General features: G+C 36.8%; 1 protein-coding gene across 4 annotated transcripts in view; it reads left to right on the top strand.

Moving 5' to 3' along the window:
* Positions 1–13893, top strand: part of LOC115209131 — an 85538-nt gene that overhangs the window by 43260 nt on the left and 28385 nt on the right. For all 4 annotated transcript variants that reach the window (XM_036506346.1, XM_029777281.2, XM_029777297.2 and 1 more), the window contains 3 exons: positions 491–3356; positions 11211–11314; positions 11869–11974. In XM_036506346.1, the coding sequence (XP_036362239.1) occupies positions 491–3356; positions 11211–11314; positions 11869–11974 (3076 nt within the window). The remainder of the gene's footprint in view (positions 1–490; positions 3357–11210; positions 11315–11868; positions 11975–13893) is intronic.

A 13893-nucleotide genomic window follows, 5' to 3' on the forward strand; every position in this document is an offset into this window, starting at 1 on the left:
AGAATGCTTTTTTAGCATATTTTGTTGCTTTTGGAATTCATGTAGGATCTGATGCAACAAAATGTCTAAGTGTTGTTTGTGTTGACATCTATTCCATGTACACTTTTTAAGAGGCACTTGCCAAGCTACATCAAGATGGTCAAACTGGGTAGCTGTATAAAATGTATAGAATCTATGGTATTGTGTTTTGCAGTTTTTAACCATTGCAATATGTACAGCCGAAGGAACACAGATGTATTTTTGTTTCAAACTTATTTTAGCTGCTTTATTCACTTTTTTCATTACCATGGAACAAAGTTCCGAAGTTGTTTGCTGTTCCATTAGATTTAATTGGTTGCATTTCTAACAAAAATATAGATTATTTTATATATGATCGCATAAAACTATTCATTACCTTGAAAATGTTTATACAAAATGTCATTTTCTATTTTTATTTTTTGCCTTTTGAATTACATAATTTGCTCATGGTTTATTGTTGTTTCTATTCTAGGGTAGTGATTCAAGTTTCAACTCAATTACCTGAGTCTCGGTCATGCTCACCATATTTCCGAAAGGACCCAAATGATATCATTCAACAAGAATGCGGATCAGATCAATTAGCAATATCTAATTTCAAAGCTATATTACCTCCAGGACAAAACAATATATATATGGCATCATCCTCACCTAAATCGAACAATCAGAAGGTATCTTCTATTTCTCCCCCCTATCCTGTTTTATTGGGACACCCAAGTTATTCATCTCTAAAATCTCAGCCACAAGGCAATAAACTACTGACTCTGTCTTCAAAAGCACCATCTCCTGGCTCCATTAATTCTTCATCACACAGTATTTCTCCTGTAAGAAATCCGTCTCCTGTTCAGCTTCAGCTTGTTACCAATAATAATAATTTATCATCATGTGAAAATGTTGCTTATGGTAACAATGTTTTGCAACTAAAACGAACACAATCTCCTGCCCTGATTCAAACACTTCTGCAAAATCGAGATCCTTCTCCAAATCAAAGACTGTCATCAACAATAGTAAATGTTGCACCTGAAGGATTTCAACAAAAAATCTTAGTAACACCATCTGTATCACCAAACAGAGTTGTTGGTACAGATCAATCATGTGAAGGATCTTCTACTATATTAATAACGGCCGATCCCAATCCTATTATTAATAAAGTAACACAACCTCAAGTGACATATGTGAAAACCACCCCAATTGCTGTATCATCACCTGAGCCATCTCGCACTACACCAGTCACATATTCACAAATGCAACCAACTACCCAAGTGTTTTATATGAAATCAACATCTCCAAATATGCCTCAACTTTCATCTCAGTTACAAGTACAACCATTTCAAGGTATGCAAATTAAACAAGACCAACTTATTCTTAATTCAATAATTGTTAATAAGTCACAGACCACAACAGAAAAAGATGTAACATCATTACAAGGCTCACAGCCATTACTTTTATCTGTTCCCAAATCAACTGAACAAGAACAAACCATTCTGGGTAATGAATTAGAATTTCGGCAGCCAATTTATAATTCTTCATTAACTACATCTCAGCCTGCAACTTCTTCACTACCATCTTTGGATCGATTGACTCTACCAACTTGTCACTCAAACGAAGATAAAACATTGTCAACAACTGTACAATCTGTATCTGCTATTTCACAGGCACCTATATTAGCTCAAAGACTTGCTGCTCCTTCTGTTAATAATACCATATTTTCTAGTCAACTAACTTCTTCTAGGTTAGTCTTACCTTCTAGTGGTTCAGCAGTACTACCAACGGGTTTGGCAAATACTCCCAACATCCAGTTGATACCAACATCAACTAACTTAACGAATAATTCATCCCAGTTAAACATATTATCTGTTCAGAATAATAGACTTTCTGCTCTATCATCTTCAGAAAACTCATCTTTTTTGCAACATGTATCACCCACTCAGATTTCTTCCATGGAGAATGAGCCTAGAGGTAAGTTTTTGGTTTCAAATGCACCACTAAATGTTCAGCCTGCAATGGTTACCTCAAACCCACAGTTAGCACCATCTATCACAGAACGTTTGCCTGTTAGTAATGCTTCTATGACTGGCAACACAGGTCTTATGGCTTCACAGTTGCACCCAACATTTGTTGACAGACTGTCAATGACAAACAAAGATAATGCTGTCACATATTCCACAGTTGTTGTTACAACTCCACAGTTTATTACAGCTCCTGCAAATACCATGAGAAGTGATTTGACTAATGTCTCAGCTGTAAAAAGTATTCTTGCTGCCCAGAATATATCTTCTAATTTAAATCCAGCTGCAAATAATTCTATCTTTAAAATTATTGCGCCACCAGTTGGAGTTAGTCAACAACCATCAACACAAGCTCCAAAATTAGTTTTAACTGAACCACCTGAGTCATCACTCCTTAACTCTTCACTAAATCAAAGATTTCAAGGTAATCAAACAGCCATGTTACTTAATACAAATAACTCTGGCCAGCATAATTTTGCACAAATTAAAGATAATATGCAACCTCAGATCATCTCACTTAATCCTGTTTCTTTTGAAATACCAGCTGAGTCATTTAGATTCATTGAAATGCAAGGTCAGCCATTAAAAACAACGTCAAGTAATATAATAAATAATACTGTGACTAACAACATTTCTGTTGATAAACCAATAAATATTGTTACTAGAACGGACTCTGGCAATGTAATGAACCCTTCAAATATTTTTGTTGTGTCTTCTGCCTCAGAAACGTCAGTGCAGTCATCAAACAGTGTTAGCACCAAGTCAAATGAGAATATAAATTCTGAACTCCAATCCACATCTAAGTTGCCACCTTTGGAAAATAAATTATATGTTGAAGAGAACAATCCTTCTGTTACTCAAAAAGAAACTGCTTTTTCTTTCCGTGCATTACCATTGAAAGATCCCCCAGCTGAACCTGTGAAACCAAAACGCCCTGTTAGGAAAAAAAATGATGATGATGTCAATCCATTTTTTGCTCATTTACGTGTTTCTTCAGCATCTCTTTCAAACCAAGGAGGTTTACCTCCTTTTAACACGCTTCAGACTACAAGTGAAGAGACTAAAACCAAACAGTCTTTCTCAGAAATTAAAAATATTTTACATAGTAAAACAGTTGATGATCAGACTAACTTTCAGTCAACTTCTCGTGGATCAAAAAAAAATACATTCAACCAATCTAATAATACTAAGGAAACATCGGACTCCTTAGATTCTTGTCTCAAAGCTAGTTCTAGTGATAATCAGTTGAATCAAAAGTGTACTGATAAAGATAACCATACGGAAGAAGAGAAATCATCAGAGACTGATGATAATTCAGAAAGGAAGCCCATTGTAAGTATATCCTTTTTTTTTTTTTTTTTTTTTTTTTTGATATTTTTGGTTTCCATGTAAATGTAACACAACTGGAAATGTATTCAAATATTTCAGATTTCAGTTATTATCATGTCATCATTACTTGTTTTAATGCCAACTTTACTAGGTTGGCATGCATAAGATGAAAGTTACTGAGTTTGTTTTTTTTTTCTATAGCTGGACGTTTTTCTTGTTGCTAACCCTTAATTTATTTGCAACTAAAGTACTATTTCTTCTAGTTCTCAATGGCCAGACATGTTCTCATGGCAGACTATAAACAAAGATACTGTCACATAGACTGTGGAATTGTTATCATCGTCATCATCATCATCATCATCATCATTATCATCATCATCATCATTTAATATCCGTTTTCCATGCTGACATGGGTTGGACGGTTTGACTGAGGTTTGGAGAGCCAGCAGCTGCACCAGGCTCTGATCTGATCTGGCAATGTTTCTATAGCTGGATGCCTTTCCTAATGCCTACCACTCTGAGAGTGTAGTGGGTACTTTTTATGTGCCACCAGCACAGGAGCCAGTCAGTAGGTACTGGCATTGGCCACATTTGGATGGTGCTTTTGACATGCCACTGGCGTGGTGGGGCCAGTCAGGTGGTCCTGGCATTGATCATGTTCAGATAGTACTTTTTAAACACCATGAAGATGATGGGAAGACAAACACACATGTAATAAATTGTTACATACCTACACATGCTTGTATATCTATATGTGTGTGTGTCTGTGTGTATAATTATATATATATAGGACAGGCTTCTACTGTATCTCTTTACCAATTCCACTCAAATGGCTATGGTCAACCTAAGATAATAGTCGTTAGAATACACTCCACAATATCACACAGTGGTAATAAACTCAAACATGGCCATGGCTTTAACCACATGGCCATGCCTGATTTAAGGATATTTAAGTTGATATTCAGCATTTATGTAAATGGTTATTATGATTTTCTGTTTGACTAACAGAATTAGAAAAGAAATCCCATGTGTGGAAACAGAATCTGGAATAAAAAAATCTTAAAGTTAGTATAGCAAAGACCAAGGTCCTAGCATGCAAGAAATGAGAAAGGATCCCTTCACCCTTTTGGTAAATGTCCCTGCTCATATGTAGGAAAGGAGTAGGCAGAAATTCCATTCGGTGTACCTAGTGCAAGCTATAGACATGTAAGCGGTGCAGCGGAATAGTAGGAAGGTTAAGAGAAAAAGTAGTGTTTTCTCTATGGAAGGTGTACAGCAGCCATAAAGGCCACAGATACATGGGAAACTGATTTCTTCAAATGTCCTGGGGGCTCTCTGCAAATTATAGGTAATTTTTGCTACCTCGCTGACCTAATTTGCCATGGTGGTGGTTGTACAGAAAGCATGATTGCTAGAATAAGAATGGGATGCAGAAAGTTCAGAGAGCTTTTACCTCTGTTGCCAACCAAAGGTCTCTCCAAGTGAAAGGAAGACTATATGATGCATGTGTACAAACTGCAATGCTACATGGCAGTGAGACATGGACTCTGAATGCAGAGGATAGAGGAATGGAAACTGATGTGCTCCATTGGATGTGCTATGTCAGTGTACATGTGCAACAGAACACTAGTGTATTGAAAGAAATGTTAGGCATGAGTGAAATTATTATATGCAGTGTGCAAAACAGGTGACTGCACTGGTTTGATCATGTGAAGTGAATGGATGAAGCCAGTTGCATAAATAAATGCCTATTACTTTAAGTGGAGGAAGTTTTGGAAGACATGGGATGAAGTATTGAAGGTGATCTCAAAATGAAGAAAATGACAAGACTGTGATATACAACACATTGCTGCTACACAAGAACACCTGCTCACTACAACAGAATTGATATCCTAAAACGAAGGGCTCACATAAAAAACATTGGTGTTGGTGCTGGTGTCATGTAAAAAGCATTGGTGATGATGCTACATAAAAAGCACTGGTACTGGTGCTACAGAAAAAGCACAGATGATGGTGCCATGTAAAAAGCACCCAGTGTACTCTGGCATTAGGAAGGACATCCAGCTATAGAAACCAAACCAAATCAGGCTATGAAACCTGGTGCAGTCCCTGGCCTTGCGTATTCCTACCATGCTAGTATGGAAAATGACATTAAATGATGATGATGATGATGATTTACTGTTCTTTCTTTCAACCTTTGGTGCACTCATCCTTCAATTCACTAGAGTATTTTTCTTTAACATACAGTCTGTTTTGCATTGGGTATCTATAACTACAATTTTCTGCATTCAGTGGCCAATGACTTTCAAGTGGAATCATTTTCTCACCTCAGTCTTTCATATGTTAACATTGTGTACCCATTAAATTATACACACCACATTCTTCTCTAATTATTGAAGATCCTCAATACTCATGGATCTATCTCCTGATGTGCAACATTGCTGCACAAGTAAAACAAAATTCAAAATTTTAGTTAAAAGCAGTTCTGTAATGTAAACGTTAATGGTGCCATATGCTTAAATCATGTGTGTTGTTAAACGTTTTTTGGCAGCAGTATTTCATCCAAATAACATTCCTGTAAAGATATAAAGTGTTAAAAAACACATTGAACTGCCCCAGAGATGAACAAGAACATCGGATATTGATATTTCATTGTTATTTCAGTTTATTGATGCCATATACTCGATATGCCCTCAAGACTAATTCAACATACAGATAACATAAAATCTGTCTGCTGATGCAACAGTGCCACACAATTAATACAAAATTCAAATTTTGAGTTAGCAACAGTTCTATAATGTAAACACTATCAATATCTGTCATTCCCGTTCACTTCCAGGGCAGTTTGCTTCACCTGGCTTAGAAATGTACTGTGTATTGTTTAACACTCTACATCTTCAAAGGGACTTTCTCAGGGTGAAATACTGCAACGAAAAAGCATTTAACAACATACATTAAATAAATATGTAACATCAATAATATATATATATATATATATATAGACAACAAAAGAAAGAAAGAGACCTCAATATTATGTAAATAGAGGAATTTATCTGATGGCTGGATAACTGAAGAGATGGCAGTGTGGATTTCCACCTCGGCATCCGAAACTCAGAGTTTTATCATGGCTACCAAATAATTGTCACATATTACATTTACAGATATAGATATATATATATATATATATACCAATTAAGGACTGAACACGAAAGGTGGACAGTCAACATGCTAGATATAGACGTCAATTCGCCATTCTCCACAAAGATTTTATATATATATATATATATTCAAATGTTAGTTTGTCAATGAAATAAGAAACATTATTCAGTTCATGTAGAGTACATTGCATATTCAAACTAAATTCATTCTTTTGTTGTAACTCAAGTGTCATGCCTTTGCAGTCATATATAGATGCCTAATTGAAGACTATCATAGAAGATACTTGCTTAAGGTGCCATATAGTATGGTCAAACTTGAAACCATATGGTTAGAAATTGAACTTCTTAACCACACAGCTATGCCTGATGCCATATGTATGTGTGTGTTTACAAACCACACTTGGCTACACCTACGAACTGTCACCATTTGTGGCTGAACTGCAAACTGGTATGGGTTGGTGACAAGAAAGGGCATTGGACCGTAAAATCCTGCTTCAATTTTTTTCATGCTAGTATGGATAAAGATAGATTAAGTGAAAACAACTTGTGTATATAATGTGTGTGTGTGTCTATATGTAGTTTGATATATGCACAGAGGAAAAAGTCCTAAGTACATGTAGCAGATTTTCTCCAATATTTGATGTGTTTCAACTATTTTACTCTGGTTTCATTGTTGCATTCACATTTATCACTGTAACTTATTGATTATTGTTGTTTGAAAGGGTTTTCAAAATATTTTTTTGATATGCTATCAGTCAGTTGGTTAGGTATCTGTATCTATAAATGAGGGTGGGGCAACACATAGCCATTGTTGGTAGGGCTGGGTGGTCAGTGTGGCAGCTTCGTTGGGATTTCTAATATATACGTGTGTATGTATCAGTGTTTGTCCTTCCTCCACTGCTTGACAACCAGAGTTGGTTTGTTTATGTCCCCATAACTTAACAGTTCGGTAAAAGTACCAAACTATTAACAAAATATAAGTACTGGGGTTGATTTGTTTGACTAAACCCTACAAGACAGTACCTCAGCATGGCTGCTGGCTGCAGTCCAATGACTGATATAAGTAAAAGATAAAAAATTAAATACGGCTTTGGCACTGCCAGATAATGCTACATATAAGATCTTATCCTGAAAGTTCTTTAGAAGATGCTTATTTTTGTGTTTACACTTCAACACCAATTCTTGAGTATTATTCAACATCTCAAGGCAGCAAGCTAGCAGAAACGTTAGCATGCTGGCCAAAATGCTTAGCATTACATTCTGAGTTCAAATTCCGCTGAGGTCGACTTTGCCTTTCATCTTTCTGGGGTCAATAAATTAAGTACCAGTTGCGTACTGGGGTCGATCTAATCGACTGCCCCCACCCCTCACCCCCAAATAATTTTTCAGGCCTTGTGCCTAGAGTAGAAAAGATTATTCAGTGTCTCAAATGCTGCATAAAAACACATTTTTCAGTGAGGTTTACCTTTCTGCTTCTAATCACTTAACCATGAAATGGAATCTGTTTCTGATCAGTCAGCAAACAGGAGCATTTTGTATTAAATGTATATTTGCACTCACATACGCACGCACATCTTTATATGTTTGTTTGTGTGCATGTATATTATTTACATGTACTTGATATTACAATACCAACATGCTGTCACCTTTTTTTTTTTTTTTTCTCTTTCTTACTTCTTTATTGCCCACAACAAGCTAAACATAGAGGGGACAGACAAAGAGACCAAGCCAATTAGATTGACCCCAGTGCATAACTGGTACTTAATTTATTGACCCCAAAAGGCAAAGTCGACCTCAGCGGAATTTGAACTCAGAACGTAACGGCAGACGAAAAGCCGCTAAGCATTTCGTCTGGTGTGCTAACGTTTCTGCCAGCTCACCGCCCTTTTTTTGTCTTTCTGCCTGTCTCTCTCCCTCTTTCTTTCTCTCTCTCCTCTCTCTGTCATATCCTTTCTCTGTAATCAAGTAGATTTTGTATTTTTTGCTCATGGTATTGCATGATAATGGTAAGATTTGAATTTGTGGCCAAGATGTGATCAGTAATTGACCACCTTAACATTAAATCTATGTTGAAAGATCACAGCTTGTAGAGGGGTACTATGTTGAAACAGACCTACTGAAGCCATACCAGTATGGAAAAGTAGATGAGAATTGAAGTTATTGACTTTTTAGATGTGTTAGGAATAAAAATATAAAGACACAGTACAGCATATTAGTTTATTTAAAGCTTCATTTTTATCACTACATACTTTAAACTTGATTTTCATATTTCAATTTAACACATCTTATTGTCTTGGATTTTGTTTAATTGTTATCCATAATCTTTAACACTTTTTGTAAATATTTTGCACTGTTCTTGATACAAATTTCCTTTCAGGTTCAATAAAACAAGTACCAGTTGAACACTGGGATTGAAATAATCGACATAACTCCTCCCCCAAAATTACTAGCTTTATACCAAAATTTGAAATCATTGTTATTGTCATAATTAAGGCAGTGAACTGGCAGAATCATTTGTGTGCCAGGCAAAATGATTAGCAGCATTTCATCCATAGTCACATTCTAAGTAGAAATTCACTGAGATCAACTTTTCATTTCATCCTTTCGAGGTCAATGAGCACTGGGGTGAATGTAATCAACTTACCCTCTCCCCCAGAATTGCTGGTATTGTGCCAGAATTTGAAACCATTATTATTATTTTTGTGGCAAATTTTAGAATTCTGAGTCCATTATGAAGATTGACCTACCACCTTCCTTTGGCCAATAAGGGTAGTCAGTTTGTATCTGCCTGGTAACCTTAGTAAAACAAGTTGTATGGTGGATTACACAGAAAGGGCTGACAACAAACACCTTCCTCTTTAGCCAAGTCCTCATCAATGTTTTCATTTGAAAAGGAAAATGAGGGCAGAGAGAGAAATGCTGCTACCCAGTAAATTTGTTGATAAGTGGATGTGAGTGGTTAGCATGGGCTTTGTGAATGGGCATGCACCTTTAGATTGGAGAGAGACAGCTGAAGAGAAAGTATTTTGCTTTAGTGGTCACAGATAGCCTTTGTATTTGTCTCATTTACACATATTTGATATAATTCCACACCGTATCATCCTCAATCTGTTTGGGAACCCTTAAGGTTACTCTTTACTCTTTTACTTGTTTCAGTCATTTGACTGCGGCCATGCTGGAGCACCGCCTTTAGTCGAGCAAATCGACCCCAGGGCTTATTTTTTGTAAGCCTAGTACTTATTCGATTGGTCTCTTTTGCCAAACCACTAAGTTACGGGGACACAAACACACCAGCATCGGTTGTCAAGCGATGTTGTAGGGGCCAAACACAGACACACACACACACATATATATACATATAATATGACAACTTCTTTCAGTTTCCGTCTACCAAAACCCACTCACAAGGCTTTGGTCGGCCCGAGGCTATAGTAGAAGACACTTGCCCAAAGTGTCAGAACCATGTGGTTGGTAAGCAAGCTATTTACCACACAGCCACTCCTGCGCCTATAAAAGAATTATTAAAGAATGCATTATTATTACCAAAGCAACAATGTTTTTACATTCAGTTTTTTAAAATTATCATACTATGAGAAAATCGTAGCCCATGTGACTACCAAAATGTTCTTTCTAACCTTTTCATTACTGAATTTTTGTTGAAATACACTGCCTTTGTTTCAGTCAATTTTTATAATAATGAAAGTAACTTCATCATAATTGAGCTGGTCATTTGGAACATAAATTTATATGAAATTTTGATGTAAGGTTTTAATTTAGATTGTTTTAAATAGGAAGTTTGTGTCATAGAATCAGGAGCAGTCTCATGCGGGTTAAGATTGAGTGTTGGCACTAGTTTATATTTAATATCTTCCTCACTGATATTATGTATATATATATATATAGACAAAGGATACGTGATATCTTGCCGCATTCAAGAAGGTCCATACTCTGCAGCAGAAGTGTTAAGACTAATCCTTCATGGCGGTGCCATGTAAAAGCGCCCATGCAGTGCCATGGAAAAGCACCCATGCAATGACACAAAAAAGTGCCCATGCGATACCACATAAAAGCATACTCTGTAAAGTGGTTGGCATTAGGAAGGGCCTCTAGCCATAGAAACCATGCCAAATCAGACTGGTGTCTGGTGCAATACCCCAGCTTGCCAGCTGTGGTTACACCATCCGACTCATGTTACCATTGACAACAGACGTTAAATGGTGATGATATATACACATATACATATATATATATATATATATATATATATATATATATATATATATATATATATAATGAGGGTATTTGCAACAAGTTGCTAGACCACATAGCAAAAGTATATAATGAGTTACAAATACTGTTGTCTGTGGGGACATATTTTTGTAGTAAAAGAAATAACAGTCCTCTGGCTGCTATTTCTAATACTTTCGGTATGTGGTCTAGCAACTTGTTGCAAAGACCCTCATTGTTATAATTATATATAATTTTACCAAATATGGCCCTTTTCCATATCAAAATACTACTTGGTGAAATTTGTTGATTTTATTAAATGAATTATATTTCACCCTTTATCTGTGTGTATATATATATATATATATATATATATATATATATATACACACACACACACACACACAGACATATATACAGGCACACACATATACATACATTTATATATCATTTGTTTTATCTTCTATTTCAGCCAAAGCCACTCAGCATGCGGTTACAGACTTTGAATAACTTTCCAGTTAGTCAGGCTTATAAGTCTGCATTCCGATGTCATGCAGGAGCTATATCAAAGGCTAAGTAAGATATGAACTATTATAAATCGTTTAGTGAAGGCAAGAAATTTATAAATATATATATATACAAATGTGCATGTGTATGTTAGCACAAAGAAGAAAAAGTATGTAATATATTTAGTTGAAGTTGAAATGTCATACAACCATCACTTCTCCAGGATCTCATTTCTCCATATTTTACCCCTTTTGTTAGCCTCTTTCTAGAAAAACCTGTTGCCTTTTCGAAAATAATGAAGATTTTAACAAAAAAAAATTGTTATTAATAAGCTGATGCTTTCAACATAAATTAACATAAAATTTTGATGGGAAATTATAATTTAGTTTTATTTTATAATATGAATTTTGTTTCTCAGAACCAGAGTTAAGGAACTTGAAAGTAACAACTGACTGAATATACAGCTTTGTATATGTAAACAGTGTGTGTGTGTGTGTCTGTGTGTACATTCATGATGCTGACATGACAATAGTTTAGAAGTTCACTTTGCAGTTATTTAATCCAGATCAGATTACATCTAGACACACTGATCACTCATTCATCTCTTATTTTACAAATTCCAGGGTAGCCTGCATTACTAGCTCCACTAAATCATTGGACCTGATAAGACAAAATTTACAAAGATTCATCAACAAAGAAATTGACCATGTCATTCAGGATTATTTAAAGGTAAGCTTGATTCATTTATTTATTTCTTTAACCTTTTGCCTATCCAAAGAATTTTCATAAGTTTTGTCCTAAATGTCCATGTTTGTTTATTGTTGGTAGTCATGGTTGTGGTTGAAGGCAACAATGACATTGCTCATCTGCAATTTCTTGCACTGAGGAACATATGTTAAATCAGAGTATTTTTCAAAATTTCATTTCATGTCGTCGTCATCGTTTAATGTCCACTTTCTATGCAGGCATGGGTTGGACAGTTTGACTGAGGACTGGCAAGCCAGGAGGCTACACCAGGTTCCAATTTGTTCTGATTTCTACAGCTGGATGCCCTTCCTAATGCCAACCACTCTGAGAGTGTAGTGGGTGCTTTTTACATTCCACTGGCACAGGGGCCAGTCAGGGGGCACTGACATCAGCTACACTCAAATGGTGCTTTTTATGCGGCACTGGTATCAGCCACAACAACAATTTCACTTGACTCAACAGGTCTTCTCAAGCACAGATTATTGCCTGACACTTGGAGGGTACTTTTAAATGGGCCAGTTATGCAACACTGGCATAGACAACAGCTATGATCTTACTTGGCTTACCGGGTCTTCTCAAGCACAGCATATCTCCAAAGGTCTCAGCCGCTTGTCATTGCTTCTGTGAGGCCCAATGTTTGAAGGTCATGCTTCACCACTTCACCCCATGTCTTCTTGGGTCTAACTCTTCCACAAGTTCCCTCCACTGTTAGGGTGTGACACTTCTTCACACAGCTGTCCTCATCCATACACAATACATGACCATACCAGCGCAGTCGTCTCTCTTGCACACCACATGTAATGCTTCTTATGTCTGACTTTTCTCTCAGGGCGCTTACATTCTGTTGTATATGCACACTGATATTGTACATCCAGTGGAGCATACTAACTTCATGTTTTTTTAAGCTTGCGCATCTCCTCAGCAGTCCTGTGTAGCATGGCTGTTTGCACACATGCCTCATGCAGTCTACCTTTTACTCTGAGCGAGAGGCCCTTTATTACCAACAGAAGTAGAAGTTCTCTGAACTTTGCCCAGGCTATTTATATTCTAGCAGCTGCATTCTCAGAGCATCCATCCCTGCTACTTCCTTGGTCACCTAGGTAACGGAAGCTATCAACTACTTCTAGTTTTTTTCCCCTGCCATGTGATGGAATCTGTTTTCTGTTTATCTTTGGTGTTTTTTGTCCCTGTCTATCTGCCACGCACAAAATCTATCTTCCTAGTTAACCTTCCTTTGATATTGCTGCACCTCTTATGTGTCCATAGCTTACACCAGGTATATCTTATGGAGTTTTTACCTACGCCTTTTCTGCAGATCAAGCAGAGCCATCAACCTGAAGGGATTTGTGATTTGTCTGCCTTCCTACTTACTAAGATTTTGGTTTTTGCTAGATTAACTCTAATGCCCTTTGATTCTAGACCTTGCTTCCACACCTGAAACTTCTCCTCTAGTTCTGGTAGTGACTCAGCTATCAGAGCAAGATCATCAGCATAGAGAAGCTCCCAAGGGCAACCTGTCTTGAATTCCTCTGTTATTGCCTGGAGAAATATGATGAATAAGAGGGACCTGAGGACTGATCCTTGGTGAACCCCAAATTCTACTCAGAATTCTTCACTATACTTGTTGCCAATCCTCACCTTACTGACAGCATCCCTGAACAGGGCTTGTACAGTTCTTACCAACCACTCATCTATCCCTAGTCTCTGCATTGACTACCAGATAAGGGATCAGTGTACCCTGTTAAAGGCTTTCTCTATGTCTTACCAGAAATATAGCATCAGTAGTGCTTCTCCCTGGCACAAACTTAAACTGCACCTTGTCTAAACTAACTCTCCCTCTAATTAGTTGGGCTATGACCCTCTTTGTGACTTTCATCACCTGGTCCAGCAATTTGAAATTA

This window comes from Octopus sinensis, linkage group LG1 (genome assembly GCF_006345805.1).
Source record: "Octopus sinensis linkage group LG1, ASM634580v1, whole genome shotgun sequence".
NCBI classification, from domain to species: domain Eukaryota; kingdom Metazoa; phylum Mollusca; class Cephalopoda; order Octopoda; family Octopodidae; genus Octopus; species Octopus sinensis.